Consider the following 20,241-nt stretch of genomic DNA (forward strand, 5'->3'; position numbering starts at 1 on the left):
AACCGTGTCTTTCCTTGCAGCTCGACTAAGTTTGCAAAACTTGATGCCATTTGTCCTAAGCGGCCTATGTTCAATTATTATATACTCTGTGATCTTACCTTGCGATCAGTGGACGAGATTAGTAAGTCGTCGACTGCGAGGTCCGTCGGCACACATTTGCCCATTTGAATATCAAAGACATCCGATCAGCGAAATGGATTAGGAGGGAAGTGTCCTCGATCCTGGCTCGAAGGTCTTTGTTGCATATTGAGCAAATCACTCAGAGTTGCATTCTCAAGCCGCCATGGAGGTGTGCATGAGTTGTTTGGTAGACTTGTTTGCGCAAACTCATCTGGTTGTGATGAGGTCTGGTGTGATGTAGCCTTTCGAAGGAGATCGCCTATGCTGACTGGGGCCTCCAGTATTATCGCAGAGCGACCGGGTAGGACTGGATGTGTTTGGATCAAGGCGGGCCCGTCGGCAGTCAGCCAATTGGGCGGTATTGTGCTTGCTTGGTGTTGATATGATCGCTGATGTGGTGATGGGTGTGGGGACGACCGTAGATATGTTTGCAATTGTGGACGTGGGCGTGTATGTAGCTGTAAGTCTGATGGTAGATATGATGTCCGTGTATGTAGCTGTAAGTCTGATCGTGGATATTATGGTCGTAAAGTGTTTGGTCGTGCTGACTCGTATGGTCGTGGTGGTTCATAGCTTTCTGGCGATGAAGCGATATCTATGGGAGCTGTCGCATCTCCTCGGGCTGACATAGGATGCTCGGTGCCTCCGCTTGGTCGAGATAAGATTTCCCGTACTTGGAAGCCGATGTCAGGGGCGGCATCGCCGTGTAGTCGTTTGTGTCTGTCTAGTGTCTCATCGGATAGTTGTCTTGGGTGTCTTTGTTGCGATATCTGTTGCAGCTGTCTGTAGTTCCTCTCAAGATCGCCTCCATTTGTCATGCCAGACTGACAATCATGACCAGATTCACCAATATATCCCGAGGCGGTCTGGGTCACACGAGGTCGAGGCACTGTTGTCTCTATAATATGTCTTTTCCGCTTCCTGACCGACGACCAGATAGGGGCGGTAATTTCATCCTCTTCGGATGAATCATCCGCTCCAGATATAGCATTTGCTGGAGGTAGCCTGGAAATTGTAGAGTCTGTGGGTTTCCCAAACTCACGACCCACATATTAGAATGCAAGTTGGTATAGGCGGCTTGGTCTTCGCTACCAAAAGACTGTTTCACCTCATCTACCACAGACGACCGTGGTGTAGTTCACCCAGCAGTTATACTTGGAGACAATCTCGAACCGCTCTATGCATTACTATCACGAGATATCTCATCCTACAACGGAGGTTGCTAGTGCTAAAGAGGGGAAATGAACCGATGAAGTCGGCTCACTGATAACTTCTTTTTGCCAGAGGCGCCAACCATTCGACTTTCCTAAATGGCAAGGAGAAAATCACCAACACTGCCATATTGCAAGGTAAAATTCGTTGAAGAAGCTTTTTTCACACGCATGCCGAGTAGTTTGTGCTCTTACATCCAGCTGTCGCAGTAGGTACAGGCTGGCGATGCGGCACAGCAGAAATCGGTCATGACAATGCAAGGGTCGCACTGGACTCTCTTGTCCTGGAATAAGCTCCGGAACCACGACCATGTATCCTGCTATCGTGACGATTTTTGGACCACCGCCGCAGGAAATTGACCTACAGGAGTCAACGACGGCGTACGACAACAGCGTTGTCATCTCGCTCAGCGTAATGGCAGTGCTAGCGGTAATTGTTCGAATCTGGGCTCGGAGGATCAAGAACGCGCCCCTTGGCCTCGACGATGTGTTCATCTTTGCCGCCCTTCTTCTTGAACTGGTCACCATGGTGCTCACTATCCTGGGCGGAAAGCAAGGTAGCGGGAACCACGTATGGGTAATCAGCACAACGCAGCTGCAGACCATATTCAAGATCCTGTACGGCTATACCTTCATATACGGTACTGCTGCCGCGGCTCTCAAGCTATCTTTCGTTTTCTACTTTGCTCGGATCTTCCATACGGGTAGCATGGGCTGCATCTTCGCCTGCAAAGATTACATCAGCGTCGCACTGTTGGTCGGCGGTGTGCTAGCTTGGGCTTACCCACTTATGATCTGGACCGTCATGCTCGGAGCCTGCAAACCGATCCATTACTTCTGGGACCAGTATACAGATCCGCATGGCGGATCTTGCGTCGACACCACGCTATTCTTCCCGATCGCAGGGATCATCAATCTGCTCATCGACTTCATCATCCTCTGCATTCCGATCCCATGCAACATGAGGTTACAGATCAAACGGCCTGAGAAGTTCATGATCATTTGCATATTCATGCTCGGCGGCTTGTACGTATATATCATTCTTGGTTGAGAAAGCAACTGTACTGAATCGTTAAAGCGTGTGTATAGCCAGTTCGATCCGCATATATTACCTCCAAGTCTTTCGTACGACCATCGATGCGACTTTCTCCATGGGCAGTGTTTTTATCTGGAGTTCGGTAAAGCCTGCGCTAGGAATAGCCTCTTCGTGTCTCATCTCGTTTCGACCTAGATTGAAGAGAATATGGGTTGTGGTCACGAACGGGACTCTTTCGTCCAGTTCGAGACAGACTCGTTCGTACAAGCGGCAGGACGATGCGTGTGATGATCAGCAGCCGGAAGATGAAATCATACTTGTCCCGATCTCCACGAATGCAGGCACGAAGAGGATATCAGCTGGTGCGATGAAAGTTCAGGCGATACATGTGACGAGAGAGTATGATGTACAATCGAGCCGCCATAGTATAGGTAGAAACAAGTAGAACTTGAATCCTATGAATCCATGAGTGAGTATGTGAAGAGGTCAAGCCGAACTGCGACTCTTCAGCGAACAAAAATTATTCGGACAGTATTCCAGTGTCTATGACTAGATATCAGATACCATTAGCAAACTTAGTAGATGTATAGTCCATACGAGGCCTGAGCTCGAGATCTCGAAGTCGGCAAGATTGTTGCACACAAACTTGTGCACGCTCATGAGACCGCCAAGCCCAATTATGCAGCCCAGCTTCGCACACGATCAAGTCTTATCCAATTCTGATGTCCGCAACAAATTTCTAATGATCCGCAAATTTCAAGACTCTTTTGTTTTCTTGCAGCAGCATACATACAAGAAGCAAAAGAACAGCAAAAGATATGTTGATGAGAGTGGGATTTGAACCCACGCCCTTTCGGACCAGCGTATTGGAAGAACCTTAAGCTGGCGCCTTAGACCGCTCGGCCATCTCACCATTGATGGAATGGCAGAGGATTGAACTGTATATGAATTCGCGTCTGTCGTGAATCATCTCAATCAAATAGCCCACGGTAAAACTGACTTAGCGATGGATGAGTGGCGCCTTCGAGATGATTGGCATGTCCAGAGATTCGATGAAATCAAGCTTGCAGCCCAGAAACAGAGGTTGCGCAACAAGTCGATTCCTAGAGGCATCAAGGTGCGAATGTAGACAACGTGTGGCGTGTTGAACTGTCACGATCTCCGGGAGCTGTTCATGTTACTACTGTTCAGCTTCACTGATTTGGTTTAATCAAGAGTTGATGAGGACGATGTGAGAACGATGCAGAATGAGAGTTGTTAGAAACATAGGATATTAGGCAGTATTGTGTCTTACAAGATAGGTAGTTGAGAGTAGAATGTAGGTGTTCGGAAGCAGACGCAGATGGTTGATCAATGATCAGAGGAAGGCACCGCCAAGCTTCGGGCGTCATCGTAACAACGACCCTTTGGGCAACCGCGACGGCAAACATTTGTGGAGAGCATCTCCTTGTCTAGACAATCAACATCAAAATGGCTAACGGGTATGTGCAATGCGTAGAGTCGAAACGATGCGAGGGCGTAGGATGTCTGCTAAATATGTGCGCGCAGGTGGAGTCTTCTGATCGGCCTCCTCTTCATCTTGGCCTTCTGCGCCGTGTCCTGGTTCGCCAGCCCCAAGGGCGAGACGCAAACGTGAGTCGCCATTCCACTCGAGCTTTGTTGCACATCTGTGCTCTGGGGATATACTTGGACGATACCACAGGAAGTTCAAGGAGAAGCCGAGAGCTAACGACATATCGCAGTGTCTGGCGCTCAACCCTCATCCTATCGGCCTGGAGCTGTTACCTCATGTGGGGTAGGTATACAGCACTCTTGTCAACCGACTCTTCAGCTGACTCGATGGACAGCTATTACGTTCCTCGCCCAATGGCACCCTCTGATCAGCCCTCAGCGAGGTGATCTCAGACCCGAGTATGTCCACAGGGACTAGAGACATTGACAAGATTGGAAGAGAAAGATGCGTCCTTGTTCGCACAGAGGAGAAGCTGCGGCAGGACTTGTTTCAACATTCTACATGGCATTGGCGTTGCTTGAGTTTACTGGGAGATACACTGTGATATATCACTCGTAATGGGCTTGCTTTGTGGCAGCCCTTGTTTCTGATATTGCTTTTACTGAGGATCTTGTACATTGTCGCGACACCGCATTCTTGTCATTGCCCGATACCTACATGCAACGCAAGTCGCTTCCATAACTCAAGTAGATCGCCTGTCTCGACCACACCTGCAGCTGCTACACCTGATCCTACGCCAGCAGCTCTCAAGATGCCCTGTGATTTGTCAGCTTCAAGATATAGTCGGCATGAATCACGGAACCCACCCAACCGATCCCTGCTCGAAAAACGGCTCCGACTGCTGCAAGTATAGCAGCCCTGATAACACCACACTCGAGCAATATCTCCAAAGCCGCAACATTGTTGATGATGACGGCCCAGGAGACGGCGCTCGCACTACTCGGCAAATCATACTTCCAAATCAACAGCAACAACGGAAAGAGCTTTGTAAAGCTAGATACCAGAAGTGCTGTGCTTATGACAGCAGGATGCGGATAGTGGGGAATAAGATAGGATAGAGGCCGCGGCAGGCGCAGAGACAAGAGTGTGCGAATGGGAAGGTGGAACGATATCGTCTCCAAGGCACAAAGTACAAGGAAGAAGACGTATTGCAGAATGATAGGCTGCTCGTTAAGGAAATTGGACGTTGGCGACAGACCCAATGTGCTACCCGTCGCATTGCTGGTCGGATGGGCGAAAGGATCCAGAGGGGTTGGCATTGATACAGTATCCGAGGCTGAAGGCGAAGGCATGGCTTCTTCGACGCGAGCCCATGTGAGGTAGACGTCGAATAGCAGCAGTAGGACACCGAGACGTATTATAGACGGCTATGAAAGTAAGTTTATGAGCTGGAGATGTTCGTTGCTGAGACACACGTGGAAGCGGCCACCTTCCCGACCTAGACGGTTGAACAGAAGATGGCGATAGACCTGCATGGGTAGATCAGCACATGTGCGTAGAGGCAGTGTTTCGTGACAAAGCGGGATATGATTGGAAAAAATGTTTCGTGAACAAAGCAGAGACAAGAACTTGAGAGAATGGAGGAAGTTGACTACTGAGTAAACAGAGATTTACAAAGACCTACCTGAGGTTTGATCAGGACCAGATCAATGAACAGAACAACAAAATCATGTTCGACATATTTGTCTGCGAAACGCTTGCATCGAGGACACTGGGTCAAGCGAACACCTTTGCCCAGCGTACGGTCATCTGCCTTGCTGTATGTGGTGTACAGACTGCTAACAGGGTACCGACATTCGATACATATGGGCATTGTTTCTGAGAAGCTTGAATGCGGAGTTGGTATCAAGACGCGGGATGGTGTTGCAGGAGTGACAGCATCGAGCGATACGTCCGTGCACTTTCGGCGCGTCTGCGTCGCCAAAGCTTCTCGCATTTCATCGTGCTTGTCCAAACTTGGATTCCTCTACAGAGCAGCTTCTCTGCATGCCCATCTCCTAAAACTCGACAATGGCCTTGGCAGCATCACAAGCGACGCCGCAGCGTCCTCTGCCAGGTGCCTTCTTCAACACCCCGGCGCCTGGTAGACCCGGCAGTTCAGGACAGATGCCGCAACCTCCATCCTTTCGTTCAAACTCGGCCGCGACCTTGGCTGGATACCGCGCTGGCCAGGTAGCTTCGCGCGATGCCCCCACCCAGAGACCCGCCACGGCCGCTCAAGATAGTCTCGCACCCATCGAACGCGCCGCGCGCACCGTCAACGAAGCCCTCCAGAGCGAGGCCCAATACCCAGCCCTTGACAATTACGTCGGCCAGGGCATCTCCAATGACTACGACACCTCGTTCAATACCGCATGGCAACCCTTCCAGCGCAGCCGCAGCTATGACATCCCCGAGCAGATCTTTGAACAGGCAAACATGGCCCAGGTCTCGACACACTTGGGCCTCTTCGCCGAGCTCAACCACGCCTACATTGTCATTGACTCGTCGCTCTATCTCTGGGACTACACACATCCAAACCCTGAACTCATCGGTTTCGAGGACCAGACCAACGCTATCACAGCCGTCAAGCTGGTCAAGCCGCGCAAGGGCGTCTTTATCGATTCCATCACACACTTGCTGGTTGTCGCGACACATGCAGAAGTCCTCCTTATCGGTCTGGCAGCTGCACGCTCTCCTCACGGTGGCTGGGCTGTCCAACTTTACTCGACTAACATGAAGGTGCCGGTCAAGGGCACTTCTATCAGCTACATCGAGTCCTCCGACAAGACTGGACGCATCTTCTTCGGTGGAAACCAGGCCATCGATGTCTGGGAGCTCACCTACCAGCAAGAGGAACGTTGGTTCGCCAGTCGCTGCTCAAAGATTAACCACACAAACTCGGGCATCACATCGGCCTTCCAGTTGTTGCCTTTCGGTGGCCGCTCGGACCAAGAGCACATCAAACAGATGGTTGTTGATGATTCGCGCGACCTGCTCTACACCCTCTCCTCATCTTCGACCATCCGCGTCTATCACATGAAGCCAAATGGCGTACTCGATCTAGCCTTGTCGCGTCCTTTCACCAGCCTGCTCGCTCAGATTGCACACATGGTTCCCAGCTCCGACCTTCTTTCTCGCAGCACCTCGCTCGTCTCCATCAGCCCAATCTCTGCTCAAGAAACGAATAGACTCAGTCTGCAGGCTCTTACTAGCACTGGCTGTCGTATCTTCCTGAGCGCCACCTCGGGCGCCTTCTATGGCAGCTCCACCTCATCTGCTCCTACCAGCATGCAGGTCCACCACATCAAGTTTCCTCCCAAAGATGGCGAGTCCGCCGCCCCTCAACCTCAACAACCTCAGTCTACCTCTTCCTCTTTGGGACCTTACTCTAGCAATCCCTCAACTTTGGACACCAACACTCGGTTCCTTGCTAACACAAAGGCCGGCGTTAGGTATGCCCCTGGTTATTCATGCTGGGTCATTCCGAACCCTCAAGATCCTCACCGCGACTCCATCTTCCTTACTGCTCCTGATTCCGGTCGTATCAAGATGCCTCGCGATGCCAGCCACGCTACTCTTTTCCCAGAAATTGGCATGTTCCTGGAGCTTCCTTACCCGTCACAAGGCATTGGTCTGGTTAGCCCTTCGTTCGCTGCAGCCTCTACTCCTCTAGGCTTCGCGAATGAACTCGCCGTTCAATTCGATCAATCTCCTACCGAAATCGCTGTCCTGACCAGTACTGGCGTACAGATTATGCGTCGTCGCAGGCTGGTCGACATCTTCGCTTCTCTCGCTCGCTATGGAGGCGATGTGGAAGGTCGCGATGGTCAAGTGAAAAAGTTCATCCGCAACTATGGCCGTACCGAGACTGCTGCCACCGCTCTTGCTGTCGCTTGTGGCGAAGCTTCCGACGGCAATGCTGATGCTCGCATCACCAACATCACAGAACCGGACATTGTCGACTTTGCGAGGGAAGCTTTCATCACTCAAGGAGGCAAGCCTATGCTCAACGAGAACTCTGTCTTGGACAACAACACCCCTGCAATCGATAATGTCCGCCCGTCTCCTAGGCATGATGGTATGGCACTATACATCACCCGATTGGTTCGATCCATCTGGAGAGCACCGGTTCTGACACAAAAAGTCTCCCCTGTCGGTGGACTCGTCGTTACATCTACCGTCGGACTCGTCAAGTTGCAAAACATCCAACGTGCGTTGAATTCGCTACAAGAGTTCTTGAACAAGAACAAGAGCTCTATCGAGGGCTTGTCTGGCCCCGAATCCCTGGGACGCGTGGCTAACAAACAAGATGAGCTCTCTCTGCAAGGCGAGCATCGCGCGATGAATGCTTTGATCCAGCTTATCTCGAGCATCATAGAGGGTATTGCCTTTGTTCTGGTTTTGTTTGACGAGAAGGTTGATGAGATCATCTTGTCACTCCCTGATACATCTCGCGAGCGTGCTAAGAACCTCACCTATGAAGGTCTCTTCTGCTCACCCGATGGCAGAAATTTGGCAAAGGAACTTGTCAAGGCCATTGTCAATCGCAATATCGCCAACGGTTCAAACGTCGACACAGTGGCCGAAGCTCTGAGGAGACGTTGCGGCAGCTTCTGCAGCGCTGACGATGTTGTCATCTTCAAGGCCCAAGAGCAGGTGAAGAGAGCATCCGAAGCTGGCCCCTCATCTGAGGCAAGTCGCAGACTTCTCAACGAGAGTTTGCGACTGTTCCAAAAGGTGGCCGGTGCTCTTTCCATGGAGCATCTCGAATGGGCCGTCTCACAATACATCCCAATGTCCTTTTACGCTGGCGCCATTCAGCTCGCATTGACCGTCGCACATGAGTCTGATCGCGCAAACCGTGCTCTTTCTTGGCTAAGGGACGATTGCCCTGAAGACGTACGTTTGCATTCATCTTCTCGTGAGACAGTCACTGACATTTTACAGGACCCTCGTCAGAAAGCCTTCGCAGGTAGAAAACAATGTTATGATCTGATTCACCGTGTCATCGTATCCGTCGAGCAGGCCTTTGAAGCACAGCCTGAGGGCGCCTTCTCGGTGACTGCCAAGAGACAATCAGAGGCTTACGAAATCATCAACAACTCTGAAGACGAAGTCTTCCAAAACAATCTTTATGACTGGTACATGGGTCAAGGGTGGAATGACAGACTTCTGGAGATCAGCTCGCCATACGTCGTCAGCTATCTCCGCAGACGCATGGACAAGAACCCCGATCATGCAGATCTACTTTGGCGTTACTACGCACACCACAACAATTTCCTTGAAGCCGCTTCAGTACAGTTGCTGCTTGCCAAGAGTGGCTTTGACCTTAGCCTCGAACAACGCATCGGTTACCTCAGTCGCGCAAGAACTAACGCCTCGATCCGCACTGTCTCGTTGCTCGATGCTGCACAAGGTAGACAACAGCTTCTTCGCGAGATCACTGACCTTTTGGAAGTCGGTAACATCCAGGACGATATCCTGCAACGCATGAAGTCAGACCCTCGTCTGACAGATCAACGTCGGCCTCAGATATTGAAGGCACTCGATGGTCAAATTCTAGAAGTCGCCGAGCTGTTCAATCAGTATGCAGACCAAGCAGGCTACTACGACATTTGTATTCTGATCTACCACTGCGCCGACCACCGCAACCCAGCAGATATTCAATCAACATGGAACCTGCTCATTGAGCAAGTGCATCAGGAAGCCGAAAGCGATGGCCAGATGAAACCTTTCGAAGCAGTTGCCCTCAAGGTCCGCTCATTAGGCCAACGCCTGCACGCCGCAGAAGCCACCTTCCCTATCCCTATCCTGCTACCCATGCTTCTTAAATACGCTCTTGAGTACCAGAACAACGCCGTCTCACCTATGTGGGTCATTGATACCTTCCTCGAGCTCGACATTCGTCCTTCGGCTTTGGTGCCTGTGGTTGAGCAGATGTACTACACCAACGAGCAACCCTTTGTTGGCAAACATCGTCGCGTACTAGCCGCCGACCTGGTCTACCTCGTTCAGGCCTGGCTGCGCGAGAGCGAGCGCCACGGTGACAGCGTTCTCTTCGGCAGCGACGAAAGCGCCGCTGGTATCGACGAGCTGCTCACCAATCTTGCTGGAAGTCAGGATCTCGACACCGAGGGCCAGACAGCAGTGGAGACCTTGAGAACTAGAATCGTTCAGGCTATGCGTTGAAGAATCGGGGAAAGAAATGGCTGTTTTGTTTTTCTCTCGTGTCGATCAGGATAGGTGTGCAAGGGTTTCTGGGGTTCTTCTATAACGTGGCGTTGTTTTCTTGTTTCAATCATGTTGATTCGTCCTTTCCTCTGGCCCTTTTGAACAAAAAAGTAGGCACGAGAGGCTCTTATGTACAATCCCCATAAAAAAACACCATCTATGTCGAAATTGTGCTCCTTGTACCGATTACAGGCTGCTCCTTCCCATTTTTCCCATCGTTCGTAGACGGTGTTTGACCGCACTTTCCAGTTGCTCATCTGATTGCGGCTTTGTGTGTCTTGGTGATTTTTTTGGTCGATTGGGCCTTCCTAATACAAACCGCGTGGTTGCTCATTCCCGTGTCTTGATGATTGTGTGCTCGATCAACTCCTTCCCTCGTTTCGGAGAATTGTTTCCTGTACTTCGATGGTTGCTATGAAGCAGTCAATGACAGCCTCCGTGTCAACTGTATTGCACTTGTCGAGCCACACCCGGGTGAGGGCAGAGATATATATTCGCGATAGTGTTGCTGCTGCTTGTGTTCGCCGTCATGCTGGTAGACAGGATGACCCTGACCCCCCCTGACTAACATGCTCTCATCTCAGAAACCACTGCTCTATATGTTTGTAAAACCTGGGTTGGGCATCGAAGCAAGTACGCACGAGTGACGGTAGAGGCATGTGGGAATCTTGGTTTCTGACAAGAAAAACACATAGCCCAAGCCAATTCTCATAATTTCCAAAAGCGTGGAAGAGCGATCAAGTGCATCGCTTCTGCCAGATTTGATTGCTGGCATGTGAGTGTATGCGTTTCAAGATCAGGCGGCATCGATGGGAAATGAAGAGTCGTGTGATCAAGTGTAACACAGAAGCGATGAAACCTGAAACCCAAGGCATGCATCCCCCTTCAATCGGTATGAAACCAAGACAGAGGGATCTAGAAGCTGAAACGCGTGATAAGAAAGGGGTACAAATTTCTCGAACCATCAAGGTATGCATGGCAAGAAAGAAGCAGATGTGTTTGTAAATGTGAGTTTTTGAAATTTTGAATGCTGGCTCTCAGCGGATTGGGGTATAGCGAGCTCATTGGACAAAGGTCCAAGTTTTTCAGACGTGGTCGAACCAAAAAGGAGCTAGATGCCTTTTTCGCTCCAACACGAATCAAGTATAAAGAATAGAGAAAATACATTATACACAGCCAGTGAGCGACATGAAAGGAAGCAGACCAGAGAGTTGCAATAAAGATGAAGTGAATGAAGATAGAAAGAATCGAGACCAGAAGAGGCAGGATAGTTCGGTTCGTGGCCTTATAAGGCTGGTGGTAAGAAGATATAAGAAGTGAAGTGGTTTTTGCCTCGGACCCTCTTCAGAGGGGAGGATGCGGTCGATGATTGCCCAGAACGCCTCGCTGGAAAGTAAAAAGGTTGACGGATTGATTGGGAGAGAAGAGGTCCCTAAAGTCGTGGTCGTAGATTGTGTGTAATCGTGGATAGATCGTGTAGAAGTCGAATGTAGTCAAAAAAAATCGTTTCCAGATGATCATGACCAGACTTGGTTGGGGGCTCTCTCGCCATTGTCAATCACGTAAGAGGGCTTGAAGTGAGGGTCGTGATGGACAGTTGGCTTCCAGGGAACATGTGTGGCTCTGGGACGGTCGATGGTGCCAGAACCTTGCATGTCGGCGCTGCAGAGTCCAGCCAGGCCAAAGCAGTCTGCGCCGCAGAAAGCATCTGTGACACCGCTGTAAGAGTGGTTAGTCGATAATCATAGACGTCAACATTGTAACAAGAGCTTACCAGAATCCGTATGTGTTGCAGCAGTCGCCAAAGCGAGAGCCAATGCAAGTGTACTTGGTGTTTCCACCGCAAGTACCATCAGGAGAGACGAGCGTCCATGGGTTGCCTTCCACTCCATCAACAGCGGCGACAACTGCTTGAGGTACGACTTCCTTGGGAAGGGCAATCTCCTTGGGGAGAGCAACAGCCATAGCGGCAGAAGCGGCAACAGCCACAGTAAACAGAGCACGAGAGAGCATCTTTAGTTATGATGGTAGTCGAGTCGAGATTGTATGCAGGCGGATAACGGAAGACCTCGGTGATGGGAAGATCGATTTCTTGGAAGGATGCAGGGAGAAGGATCCTATGGCAAATATGTAGAAAGTCCAAGTACTTTGCAAAGGGGGTTTGTGCTCTTCAAAACGTTTTGCTTTGATAAAGGGTGTTTGCTGAGCGAGTTTTGGTTCTTTGACGGCCAACCCAGATCAGTGATGGTAAACAAATTGCCCAGTTGTGACCGAAATTAACGACCGTTAGATAGCAAAAACAATGCCGTTCGCCGAATCCAGTATTCCAGATGTTGATAATGTTTCAGCCAAGCAGCGAATGACGATGAGAGAAGAAGGCCGTTGCTGTCACGAGGCTCTTATAGGGTCCAGGAATAGTCCAATTGATCCAAGAAACACGAGATTTCTCAAGTATCCAAGTACCAAGAGCGAGGTTGCGGTATGGATTTGCTCTGTGCCTAACGAAAAGTCCGGGGAACGCACGTTATGTGATTTTTTGCTTTCAACGTCGATGCAGGCCGAGATGATGGAATGTAACGAAGGGAGGTTTCTTTCGTGCCAGGCGCGAAAAGGGAAGCCCGCCTGTTTAAGTAACGCAGGAGGAAATTGCCATCAACCTCTCTCTGCCTCTACTTTGTCACCACTCTTTCCACTTTTTGTCAGGCGCGATGGCCGAGCGGCGGGGGATTTCGCGAATATGGGCCTAGCCAAGCCGCTTCGGCTGAAGGTTCGACTCGTACAGAAGGGAACGTGGGAATCAAAAATGGGTTGGTGGATACGAAGGTCACCTCGTCATTGGTCGGCACCGCCAGGCTTAAACAGTACATCCTGTAGCCAACCACACAAGAAGAAAATCGCGAGACCGCCGAGCATAGTGGAAATAAAGATTGGCAGACGCCAATCGGGCCTCTTTGCTGACAGCAATATCTGTCAGAGTTTAGAGCCTTCCCTCCCCAGATCTTTTTGCAGGGGTGTGTGGAAATGAGCTCGAGCGGCACATCAATTGAAGCCTCGATCAAGCTTTTAATGAAGCAAAGGACCCGACAACAACAATCGATAAACCTGGTGAACATCTTTTCAAACGCGGAGTGTATGGAAGCCATTTTTTGAGTTTGATTCCATTACTTTTGGCGGCAGCATCGGCAGCATCTCTTTTTAGACAGAGGGTTTTCTCTTACCGCAAAAGAAGATCTGCTGGCGGGCCGAGGCGCACACCAAAAGCAGGTGCGCTACTTACAGAGCACGTTCCACTCGTCACGAGGGTACATACCAAGGATCCCTCTCGTGAATCCTTTACCGAGGCCGTTCTGCCATAGAAACCACAATCGCTCTTTCTTATCGCAACACGTGCGTGGGAAACAGACGAGCTGAGACAGAACGAACGGTAACCGCATGTTTCGAAAATTTATCACGTCGAGACCTTTGCAAAATTTTGAAACTTGCTAGCAGTCCAGCAAAATGCGTGCTATCCGTCGCGTGTGGACGGTTAAGTGTCGAGGCTATCAATAGTCGACCCACTGAGGCTTGTTTTTTTGGTGGCCATAAACCAGCTGATTCGAACACGGCGGTGGGAAAAAGAATGGATACTTTTCCTGGAGGGAGACTTGGTATGGCCGTCCCATACATAGAATAGACTCTGCACGGCTTCAGCTAATTCTCCGATCTCGTCAGCTACACGACACCTTCGGTCGTAGCCATGTATAGAAGCCGCGAGATCCGATCACAGCGATACGGACACGATGACATGCAGGATACCAAGATTTAGTGATGATGAGAGTTCATGATGACATTTCGGGAATCAACGCTAGAATACTACAATACTTTGATCACGACATCCATTATAGCTTGCTCTTTGACTGGGCATTACGCAATTCGGCGCCGGCTCCAGAAATGCAAAGCTTGCCGGTTTCCTTGACCTTGGTCTGGAATACGACGACATTGCCCTCCTTCCACATCTCGGTGATGAGAGTCTGTCCTGGCAAGACGACGCCAGCGAATCTGACCTTGATGTTCTTGAACTCACCATATGTCTGCAAAACAGCCTTGCCAGCAAAGCCGAAGAAGCAGAGACCGTGAAGGATGGGAGTCTTGAAACCACCAACCTTGGAGAATTCGGGATCAATGTGCAGAGGGTTGCGGTCGCCAGACAGACGGTAGATGGCTGCCTGGTCCTCGCTGGTCTTCTCCTCTACAACAGCATCGGGCTTGCGCTCAGGAGCCTTGTAGATGCGGGTTGCAGCGCCTCTGTCGGTGCCCTTCTTAGGACCACCGAAGCCACCTGAACCACGGATGAAGACAGTCGACTCGTTGTAGAACAATTCCTTGCCAGTGTTCTTGTCCTTGGTGGTAGAACCATATGTTACAACACCAGCGTTACCCTTGTCCACAACCTCGACGAGCTTGGGGTATGCTGCCAAAGTAGCCTCAGTAGGGATGGGGAAGGTCTTGATCTCGAGGAACTGCTCTCCATGAAGGAGCATGTTAGGTGAGAAGTTGGGAACGATCGAATCGAAGGAGAAGCCAGTGTCGGCATTGAAGGGAGGAATAACACCAAAGGTTGGGATGACCTGGAAGTTGTCATCGCCCTCGTAGACGAAAGGCAGGTCGGTGCGCTTGGCACCGAGACCGAGGTTGTAAAGGATGACATCTCTCTCGTCGTACTTGAACTCAGTAGCTTGAGGAGTGGCCTTCTTTGCCTTCTCGATGTTGGCAAGGTACTCGCCGCCCTTGCCACCCTCTTTCGAAGGCTTGGCTCCAGAGCTCTTGTTTTGCATGTTGGCCATGATAGACTTCAGGCCGTCGTTACCATCGGCGGGGTGGTCCGCGCGACCGTCGCTGAAGTCAATGATTCTCTTCCACTGGCCGAGGACGTGCTCGGGAGTGAGCTTGACATCAACAGGGAAGCCGTGTCCACCGGTGCGCTGCCAGCGAGTCTGAGCAGCCCAACCAGATCCGACCTCGTATAGACCACCAGTTCCAGGCTGGGGCACGAGATCAGAGCTGAGCAGAACTACAAGAGGAGCGACGTAGTCGGGCTTGAAGGCCTGAACCATCTCCTCAGGCATGATAGTACGGGTCATGTTTGTACCAGCGTTAGGTGCAATAGTGTTGACCAAGATGTTGTACTTCTGACCCTCTCTCGCAAGGGCTCTGGAGAAACCGAGAATACCGCACTTGGCGGCAGCGTAGTTGGCTTGTCCAAAGTTGCCGTAGATACCACTGGTGCTAGTGGTATTGACGACTCTGCCGTACTTTTGCTTCAGGAAGTAAGGCCAGGCAGCCTTGGTGACCTTGTAGGTTCCTCTCAGGTGTACATCAAGGACTTGGTCGAACTGCTTGTCGTCCATGTTAGAGAAAGCCTTGTCGCGGAGGATGCCTGCGTTGTTGATGATGATATCGATGCGGCCATAAGCGTCGATAGCTCCCTTGACGACTGCGTCACCATCCTCTGCAGAGGCCTTGACACCAACGGCTTCACCTCCGAGCTTCTGAATCTCTTGAACAACGTCGTCGGGGTTCATCAGATCGTTGACAACAACCTTTGCACCGTACTTGGCGAACTGCAAGCAGTAGATGCGACCGAGACCAGCACCACCACCAGTGACCAGAGCGACCTTGCCCTTAAAGTCAGGGTTCTTTGAGGGAGGGTTGGCCGGCAGCTTCTGGGCCTCCTCGAGCAGCTCCATGAAGTTTGCGACTCCAGTAGGATAGCTGGGCTCGCTAAAGTCGTTGACACCGTCCCACTTGCTGAGCAGTGCACCGGGGGTGTAGCTGTCATCTGCACGAAGCAGAGCACCCTTGGCTCTCTCCCAGCGGAGCTTTGCAATGTGACCACCACCACACTCGAAAATGCTTCCAGTCTCTTCTGTGTTTGAAGGGTGTACAAGTACTGCAACCAGGGGGACGACCCAGTCGGGCTTGAGGTTCTCGAGGACATCTGGCGGCATAACGGTTTGTGTCATTCTGGAGGCGGCGATAGGGGCGATGACGTTGGCGAGGATGTTGTACTTGAGACCCTCCTTTGCCAGAGTCTCGGTGAAACCGACTTGAGCGAGTTTGGCAGCTGATGCGTGTTAGCACCATGATCCAAGCATATCCAGTACACAGATTGACTTACCAGAGTAGTTTGTCTGTCCGAAGCTACCGAACAGACCAGCCGCGGATGCCGTGTTGATGACTCTGCCGTACTTTTGCTTTCTGAAATGAGGCCATGCTGCTCTGGCACACTTGTATGCACCTCTGACGTGGACCTTCATAATCAAGTCCCAATCATCGTCCTTCATGTTCTTGAAACTGATGTCCCTTAGGATACCGGCGTTGTTGATCAGGACATCGATTCTGCCAAAGGCCTTGATCGCTGTGTCGATGATCTTGTCACCATCCTCTACTGAATCGTAGTTGGCAACAGCCTTGCCGCCAGCTGCCTTGATCTCCTCCACCACTACATCTGCAGCCTATGACGAACTGTTAGCACACCACTCGACAGCATTCTCTCAAGCTTGACCCACCTTTGAGGACGCGCCCTCGCCCTTGAAGGAACCGCCGAGATCATTGACTACGACGTTGGCACCGCGAGACGCAAAGAAGATGGCGTATGCCTTGCCGAGGCCACCACCAGCTCCAGTGACAACGACAGTCTGGCCGTCGAAGCGGAGCGCCTTTGACGAGGCTTCTGTATTTTGAGCCATATTGGTTAAGATTATGTGAATGGGGTATCCCAAAAGATGTAGGGAGTAGAAAAAGAAACGGATCGAGGAACAGTTGAGTCTACATAAAGGTGTCGAGTGACAGCAGCCATCATCTCCAGCTTTCGGCGCTCACTCACATGCCTCGGCCCACGGTTGTCGGATAGCTGGGTTAGCGAACGATTACCGCTCGTCGCACTAGCTTGAAACGGCCCAAGAGCGCTTCTCGCATACTCCTTTTGGCTGTGCTCCTCGCCGAGGTCTCGAGCCTCGAGTGAAAGCACCCTAAAGTCTCGTTCGTTGGTGTTTGCTTTGTTTCTCTCCTTTCACATGCTAACTGCCGAAAAAGTGCGGGGACGATGGAATCGTCTGGAGAGAGGTGATCAAGGGACTTGCGATCGACCACAATCATGTGAGAGAGCTTGCACGTGAATAAATATATTTGAAGCATGAAACGACATACCATCTCGGTGTTGAAATAGTCCACAACATTGTCTTAGGTATGTAGTGATCATGGGATATCAGGAAGTGCGAAACTCCTTCGTCACTGCCAAGACGTCATCACGGTGGAGTGTTTGTCCGTCATGGAGATGTTATCTTCCTCCAGCCCTCGACAACCATCGATTTGATCGAACAGACCTCGACAATCACACGACAAGATGGCAGTCAAGATAGTTGACGACAAGTCCGAGCACTGTATTCCTTTCATCCTTGATAAGATCAAGGCACACTGCGAGTACCACAAGAAAGACAAGGATACAGATGCCCCGCCATTCTTCCTCGGACTGAACGGCATCCAAGGCGCTGGAAAGACTACGCTGGTATGGCTTGACATCTCAATTCCCATCAAATCTCACAGCGAATAAGGGAGAAGATATCAATTGTCTCAGTGACATGATAACAAATGCTCACTTGTACCGACACCCGTCTGACCGCATTCTGCAATAGGTCTCAACTCTCTACAAGACTCTCACGTCAGACCCTCACAACTTGCCCACAGTAGTTCTCTCAATCGATGACTTGTATCTTCCACACTCAGCCCAAAAGTCTCTCGCAGAATCTCAACCTGAAAATCCATTGATCCAACACCGCGGCCAACCCTCAACTCACGATATCCCACTCGGCAAGGATATCTTCTCTCAACTTTATGCTCGCAAATCAAACATTCGCATTCCCTGCTATGAAAAGTCTCTTCATGATGGTCAGGGTGATCGCACAGATTCGGAGACCTGGGACGTGGTAAACAAGGATGGTGAATCGCCAGTCGAGGTCGTGATATTCGAGGGCTGGTGTGTGGGTTTCAGGAGCTTGAGTGATGAGGAACTGGTGGAGAAGTGGGAGGGTGCGAAGGCGGCGAGGATCTTTGATGCCGAGGCGTATCATGGACGCCTTGCTTCGTTGGACTTGGAGCATGTGTCGTTCGTCAATGATGCACTGAGGCAGTATGATGCTTTGACAGAGTAGGTGTTGAATTTTCAAGTCTCTGAGGACTTCGCTGACGTATGCCAGCTACTTTGGCGCTCTTGTTCACATCGATGCAGTGGACACGCTTTTCGTCTATGAGTGGCGCCTCGAGCAAGAGCGTGCTCTGCGAAAGGACAAGGGCACGGGCATGAAAGACAAGCAGGTCATAGAATTTGTCAACGGCTGTGAGTGGCCTCTGTGCTGGTGCTTCCCGGTGCTCTTCACTGACTTCGTTCAAACAGATTATCCAGCCTACGAACTTTATACCGATGTGCTTCGCAAAGGAATCTTCAAGGAGACTGGCAAACAGTTGCGACTTGTCGTCAACAAGCAGCGTAAAGTCGAGGAAGTGGAGATACAATAGGCATTTCGTTGCACATATGGTATATAACAGACCAAACATGATCGATCGAATTTCTCTGCGTTATGCCAAAACAGCTTCTTCAAGACTTTTCTGCAGCGCTGCAGGGACCAGATTACGGCCAATAAAGACAATCTTGCCAGTATCGTTATTCGATGCGCCGACATCAGAAGCATCAATAAACTCAAAGACTTCACGCACACCCTGCAGAAGCTTGACGCCGCCTTCTTGCATTACAAGACGTCCTTTGGTACGATGAATCTCGGGTCTCGAGCCCGCTGACTCTACCGAAACTCCCTCAGCTTCGGGATGTGAGATGAAGAAGCGTGTCCAGAGGATGTTTCGCAAGAACGTGTCCAATTTGTTCAGCTGCGCAGAGGAAAGAGGCGGTAGCGTCAAGGTAGTAGTTGAGATTGCAGGATCCAAATGACTGTGACCTTTGCTGGCAAAGTCGATACTGTCAGCGTCCACTTTGTCGTAAGCGTGCAAGTCGAGTAGTACGCCTTCTAGTGCCGGGACCTTGCTGTGCTCTGTGACGTGGATCTTTGCCAAAGCGTTGATGGACGAGATCCTCGCCTTGACTTGCTTAAGCTCGGTTTCTGACACCAAGTCTGCTTTGTTGATTACTATCACATCTGCATGGGAGATCTGTAGATGTGCAGTGCTGAGATGAGGGCCGTGAGCATGTTCAGTAGAATCCGTTTGCGTCTCTGATGGCGTGGGCTCAGACAAGCAGCGAATGATGTTTTTCGCATCTACTAGAGTAACAATGCCGTCAAGGTAGATTGTGCTGCCGAGACCATCGTCGACCCAGAAGAGAGGGGCAAGGTTTCCGGGGTCTGCCAGACCAGTCGTTTCTAGTAGGATGTAGTCGAAAGCTCCACGCTTCTCCATGAGCGATTCAATAGCACTGACACCGGTGTCTTTGACAGAACAGCATAGGCAGCCGTTGGCGAGTTCAAGCCATTCTTCGACTTGTTGACCCTCTTGACTGACAGTCAGACTTTTTTCAATGTCTGCAGAGTCTCCAAATTCTGTTTACATGTATGTTGTCAGAAGTTTGATCTATGAACAGTGTGGAAGATATCGTTCATTACCGTTTAGAATGACTGCAATCTTCTTTCCATGACGTTCATTCAGGATATAGTTCATCAAAGTTGTTTTGCCAGCACCCAGGTATCCTAGGACCAGTCAGCTGAGCGTTCCAAGTAAACCTCGCTCGAAGAAAGCTCAATAGCAGGATATAGCCACGGACCAGTAATTATAGTGATGGGAACCCTGGTCAAACTCTTGTCGTCGACATCATTTGACAGGCCATCGACATCTTCCGATTGACCGGCAGTAACCAACATAGGCGCTTCATCGTCGTCGAAGTCCATATCAGGGTTCATGATTACTTAAGTAGTTTTGGTAGAAAAACAATCGAATTCCGTAAATGTTATAGAGATGACGTGGGGGCTCGGGTCGGATGCTGCCGAGTTGGGAGTCGCGGAGAAGTCGTGTTGGAGCATCTGTGTACAAAGACAAAGCTATTATCTAGATCATATGGTGACCTTTCCAAGTGCTGGAAGACGGGTATCCTTTTTCTTTTGAGTATC

General features: G+C 50.6%; 9 protein-coding genes across 9 annotated transcripts; 5 read left to right on the plus strand and 4 right to left on the minus strand.

Moving 5' to 3' along the window:
• Positions 1-1,641: 1,641 nt before the first annotated feature.
• Positions 1,642-2,382, plus strand: AUEXF2481DRAFT_1 (uncharacterized protein; the record flags this gene model as incomplete). The annotated part of the gene is made up of 1 exon (XM_013493070.1): positions 1,642-2,382. The coding sequence occupies one exon, from the start codon at positions 1,642-1,644 to the stop codon at positions 2,380-2,382; it is 741 nt and encodes a 246-aa protein (XP_013348524.1).
• Positions 2,383-3,837: 1,455 nt separating this feature from the next.
• On the plus strand, positions 3,838-4,297 carry AUEXF2481DRAFT_2 (uncharacterized protein; the record flags this gene model as incomplete). Its single annotated transcript, XM_013493071.1, has 4 exons — positions 3,838-3,848; positions 3,916-3,999; positions 4,110-4,162; positions 4,215-4,297. 4 exons carry the CDS (start codon positions 3,838-3,840, stop codon positions 4,295-4,297), a joined length of 231 nt encoding a protein of 76 aa, XP_013348525.1.
• A 222-nt stretch (positions 4,298-4,519) lies between these two features.
• AUEXF2481DRAFT_3 (uncharacterized protein) lies at positions 4,520-5,693 on the minus strand (the record flags this gene model as incomplete). Its single annotated transcript, XM_013493073.1, has 4 exons — positions 4,520-4,636; positions 4,687-5,247; positions 5,296-5,349; positions 5,505-5,693. The coding sequence occupies 4 exons, from the start codon at positions 5,691-5,693 to the stop codon at positions 4,520-4,522; spliced, it is 921 nt and encodes a 306-aa protein (XP_013348527.1).
• Positions 5,694-5,890: 197 nt separating this feature from the next.
• Positions 5,891-10,051, plus strand: AUEXF2481DRAFT_4 (uncharacterized protein; the record flags this gene model as incomplete). Its single annotated transcript, XM_013493075.1, has 2 exons — positions 5,891-8,761; positions 8,810-10,051. 2 exons carry the CDS (start codon positions 5,891-5,893, stop codon positions 10,049-10,051), a joined length of 4,113 nt encoding a protein of 1,370 aa, XP_013348529.1.
• Positions 10,052-11,146: 1,095 nt separating this feature from the next.
• On the minus strand, positions 11,147-12,321 carry AUEXF2481DRAFT_34223 (carbohydrate-binding module family 18 protein). Its single transcript, XM_013493076.1, has 2 exons — positions 11,868-12,321; positions 11,147-11,812 (listed from the first exon to the last, which is right to left on the minus strand). The coding sequence occupies exons 1-2, from the start codon at positions 12,104-12,106 to the stop codon at positions 11,611-11,613; spliced, it is 441 nt and encodes a 146-aa protein (XP_013348530.1). The 5' UTR covers positions 12,107-12,321; the 3' UTR covers positions 11,147-11,610.
• AUEXF2481DRAFT_114587 (uncharacterized protein) lies at positions 12,252-13,480 on the plus strand. Its single transcript, XM_013493077.1, has one exon. It carries the CDS (start codon positions 12,396-12,398, stop codon positions 13,116-13,118), a length of 723 nt encoding a protein of 240 aa, XP_013348531.1. The 5' UTR covers positions 12,252-12,395; the 3' UTR covers positions 13,119-13,480.
• A 24-nt stretch (positions 13,481-13,504) lies between these two features.
• AUEXF2481DRAFT_34224 (uncharacterized protein) lies at positions 13,505-17,124 on the minus strand. Its single transcript, XM_013493078.1, has 4 exons — positions 16,642-17,124; positions 16,251-16,587; positions 13,805-16,196; positions 13,505-13,740 (listed from the first exon to the last, which is right to left on the minus strand). The coding sequence occupies exons 1-3, from the start codon at positions 16,819-16,821 to the stop codon at positions 13,972-13,974; spliced, it is 2,742 nt and encodes a 913-aa protein (XP_013348532.1). The 5' UTR covers positions 16,822-17,124; the 3' UTR covers positions 13,505-13,740; positions 13,805-13,971.
• A 353-nt stretch (positions 17,125-17,477) lies between these two features.
• AUEXF2481DRAFT_7 (uncharacterized protein) lies at positions 17,478-18,646 on the plus strand (the record flags this gene model as incomplete). The annotated part of the gene is made up of 4 exons (XM_013493079.1): positions 17,478-17,639; positions 17,767-18,278; positions 18,328-18,467; positions 18,525-18,646. The coding sequence occupies 4 exons, from the start codon at positions 17,478-17,480 to the stop codon at positions 18,644-18,646; spliced, it is 936 nt and encodes a 311-aa protein (XP_013348533.1).
• Positions 18,647-18,706: 60 nt separating this feature from the next.
• On the minus strand, positions 18,707-20,034 carry AUEXF2481DRAFT_8 (uncharacterized protein; the record flags this gene model as incomplete). The annotated part of the gene is made up of 3 exons (XM_013493080.1): positions 18,707-19,677; positions 19,741-19,824; positions 19,899-20,034. The coding sequence occupies 3 exons, from the start codon at positions 20,032-20,034 to the stop codon at positions 18,707-18,709; spliced, it is 1,191 nt and encodes a 396-aa protein (XP_013348534.1).
• Between the last annotated feature and the right edge of the window lie 207 nt (positions 20,035-20,241).

Source organism: Aureobasidium subglaciale (assembly GCF_000721755.1).
Source record: "Aureobasidium subglaciale EXF-2481 unplaced genomic scaffold scaffold_0, whole genome shotgun sequence".
Classification (NCBI taxonomy): domain Eukaryota; kingdom Fungi; phylum Ascomycota; class Dothideomycetes; order Dothideales; family Saccotheciaceae; genus Aureobasidium; species Aureobasidium subglaciale.

Bases quoted from the DNA above. Each gene is read 5' to 3' on its own strand.
- AUEXF2481DRAFT_34224 (XM_013493078.1), bottom strand. From the start codon at position 16,821: ATGGCTCAAAATACAGAAGCCTCGTCAAAGGCGCTCCGCTTCGACGGC. The intron at 16,588-16,641 runs GTGGGTCAAGCT...AGTTCGTCATAG, and splicing joins GCGAGGGCGCGTCCTCAAAG to GCTGCAGATGTAGTGGTGGA. The intron at 16,197-16,250 runs GTAAGTCAATCT...AACACGCATCAG, and splicing joins CGGACAGACAAACTACTCTG to CTGCCAAACTCGCTCAAGTC.
- AUEXF2481DRAFT_34223 (XM_013493076.1), bottom strand. From the start codon at position 12,106: ATGCTCTCTCGTGCTCTGTTTACTGTGGCTGTTGCCGCTTCTGCCGCT. The intron at 11,813-11,867 runs GTAAGCTCTTGT...CCACTCTTACAG, and splicing joins TGCAACACATACGGATTCTG to CGGTGTCACAGATGCTTTCT.
- AUEXF2481DRAFT_114587 (XM_013493077.1), top strand. From the start codon at position 12,396: ATGCCGTTCGCCGAATCCAGTATTCCAGATGTTGATAATGTTTCAGCC.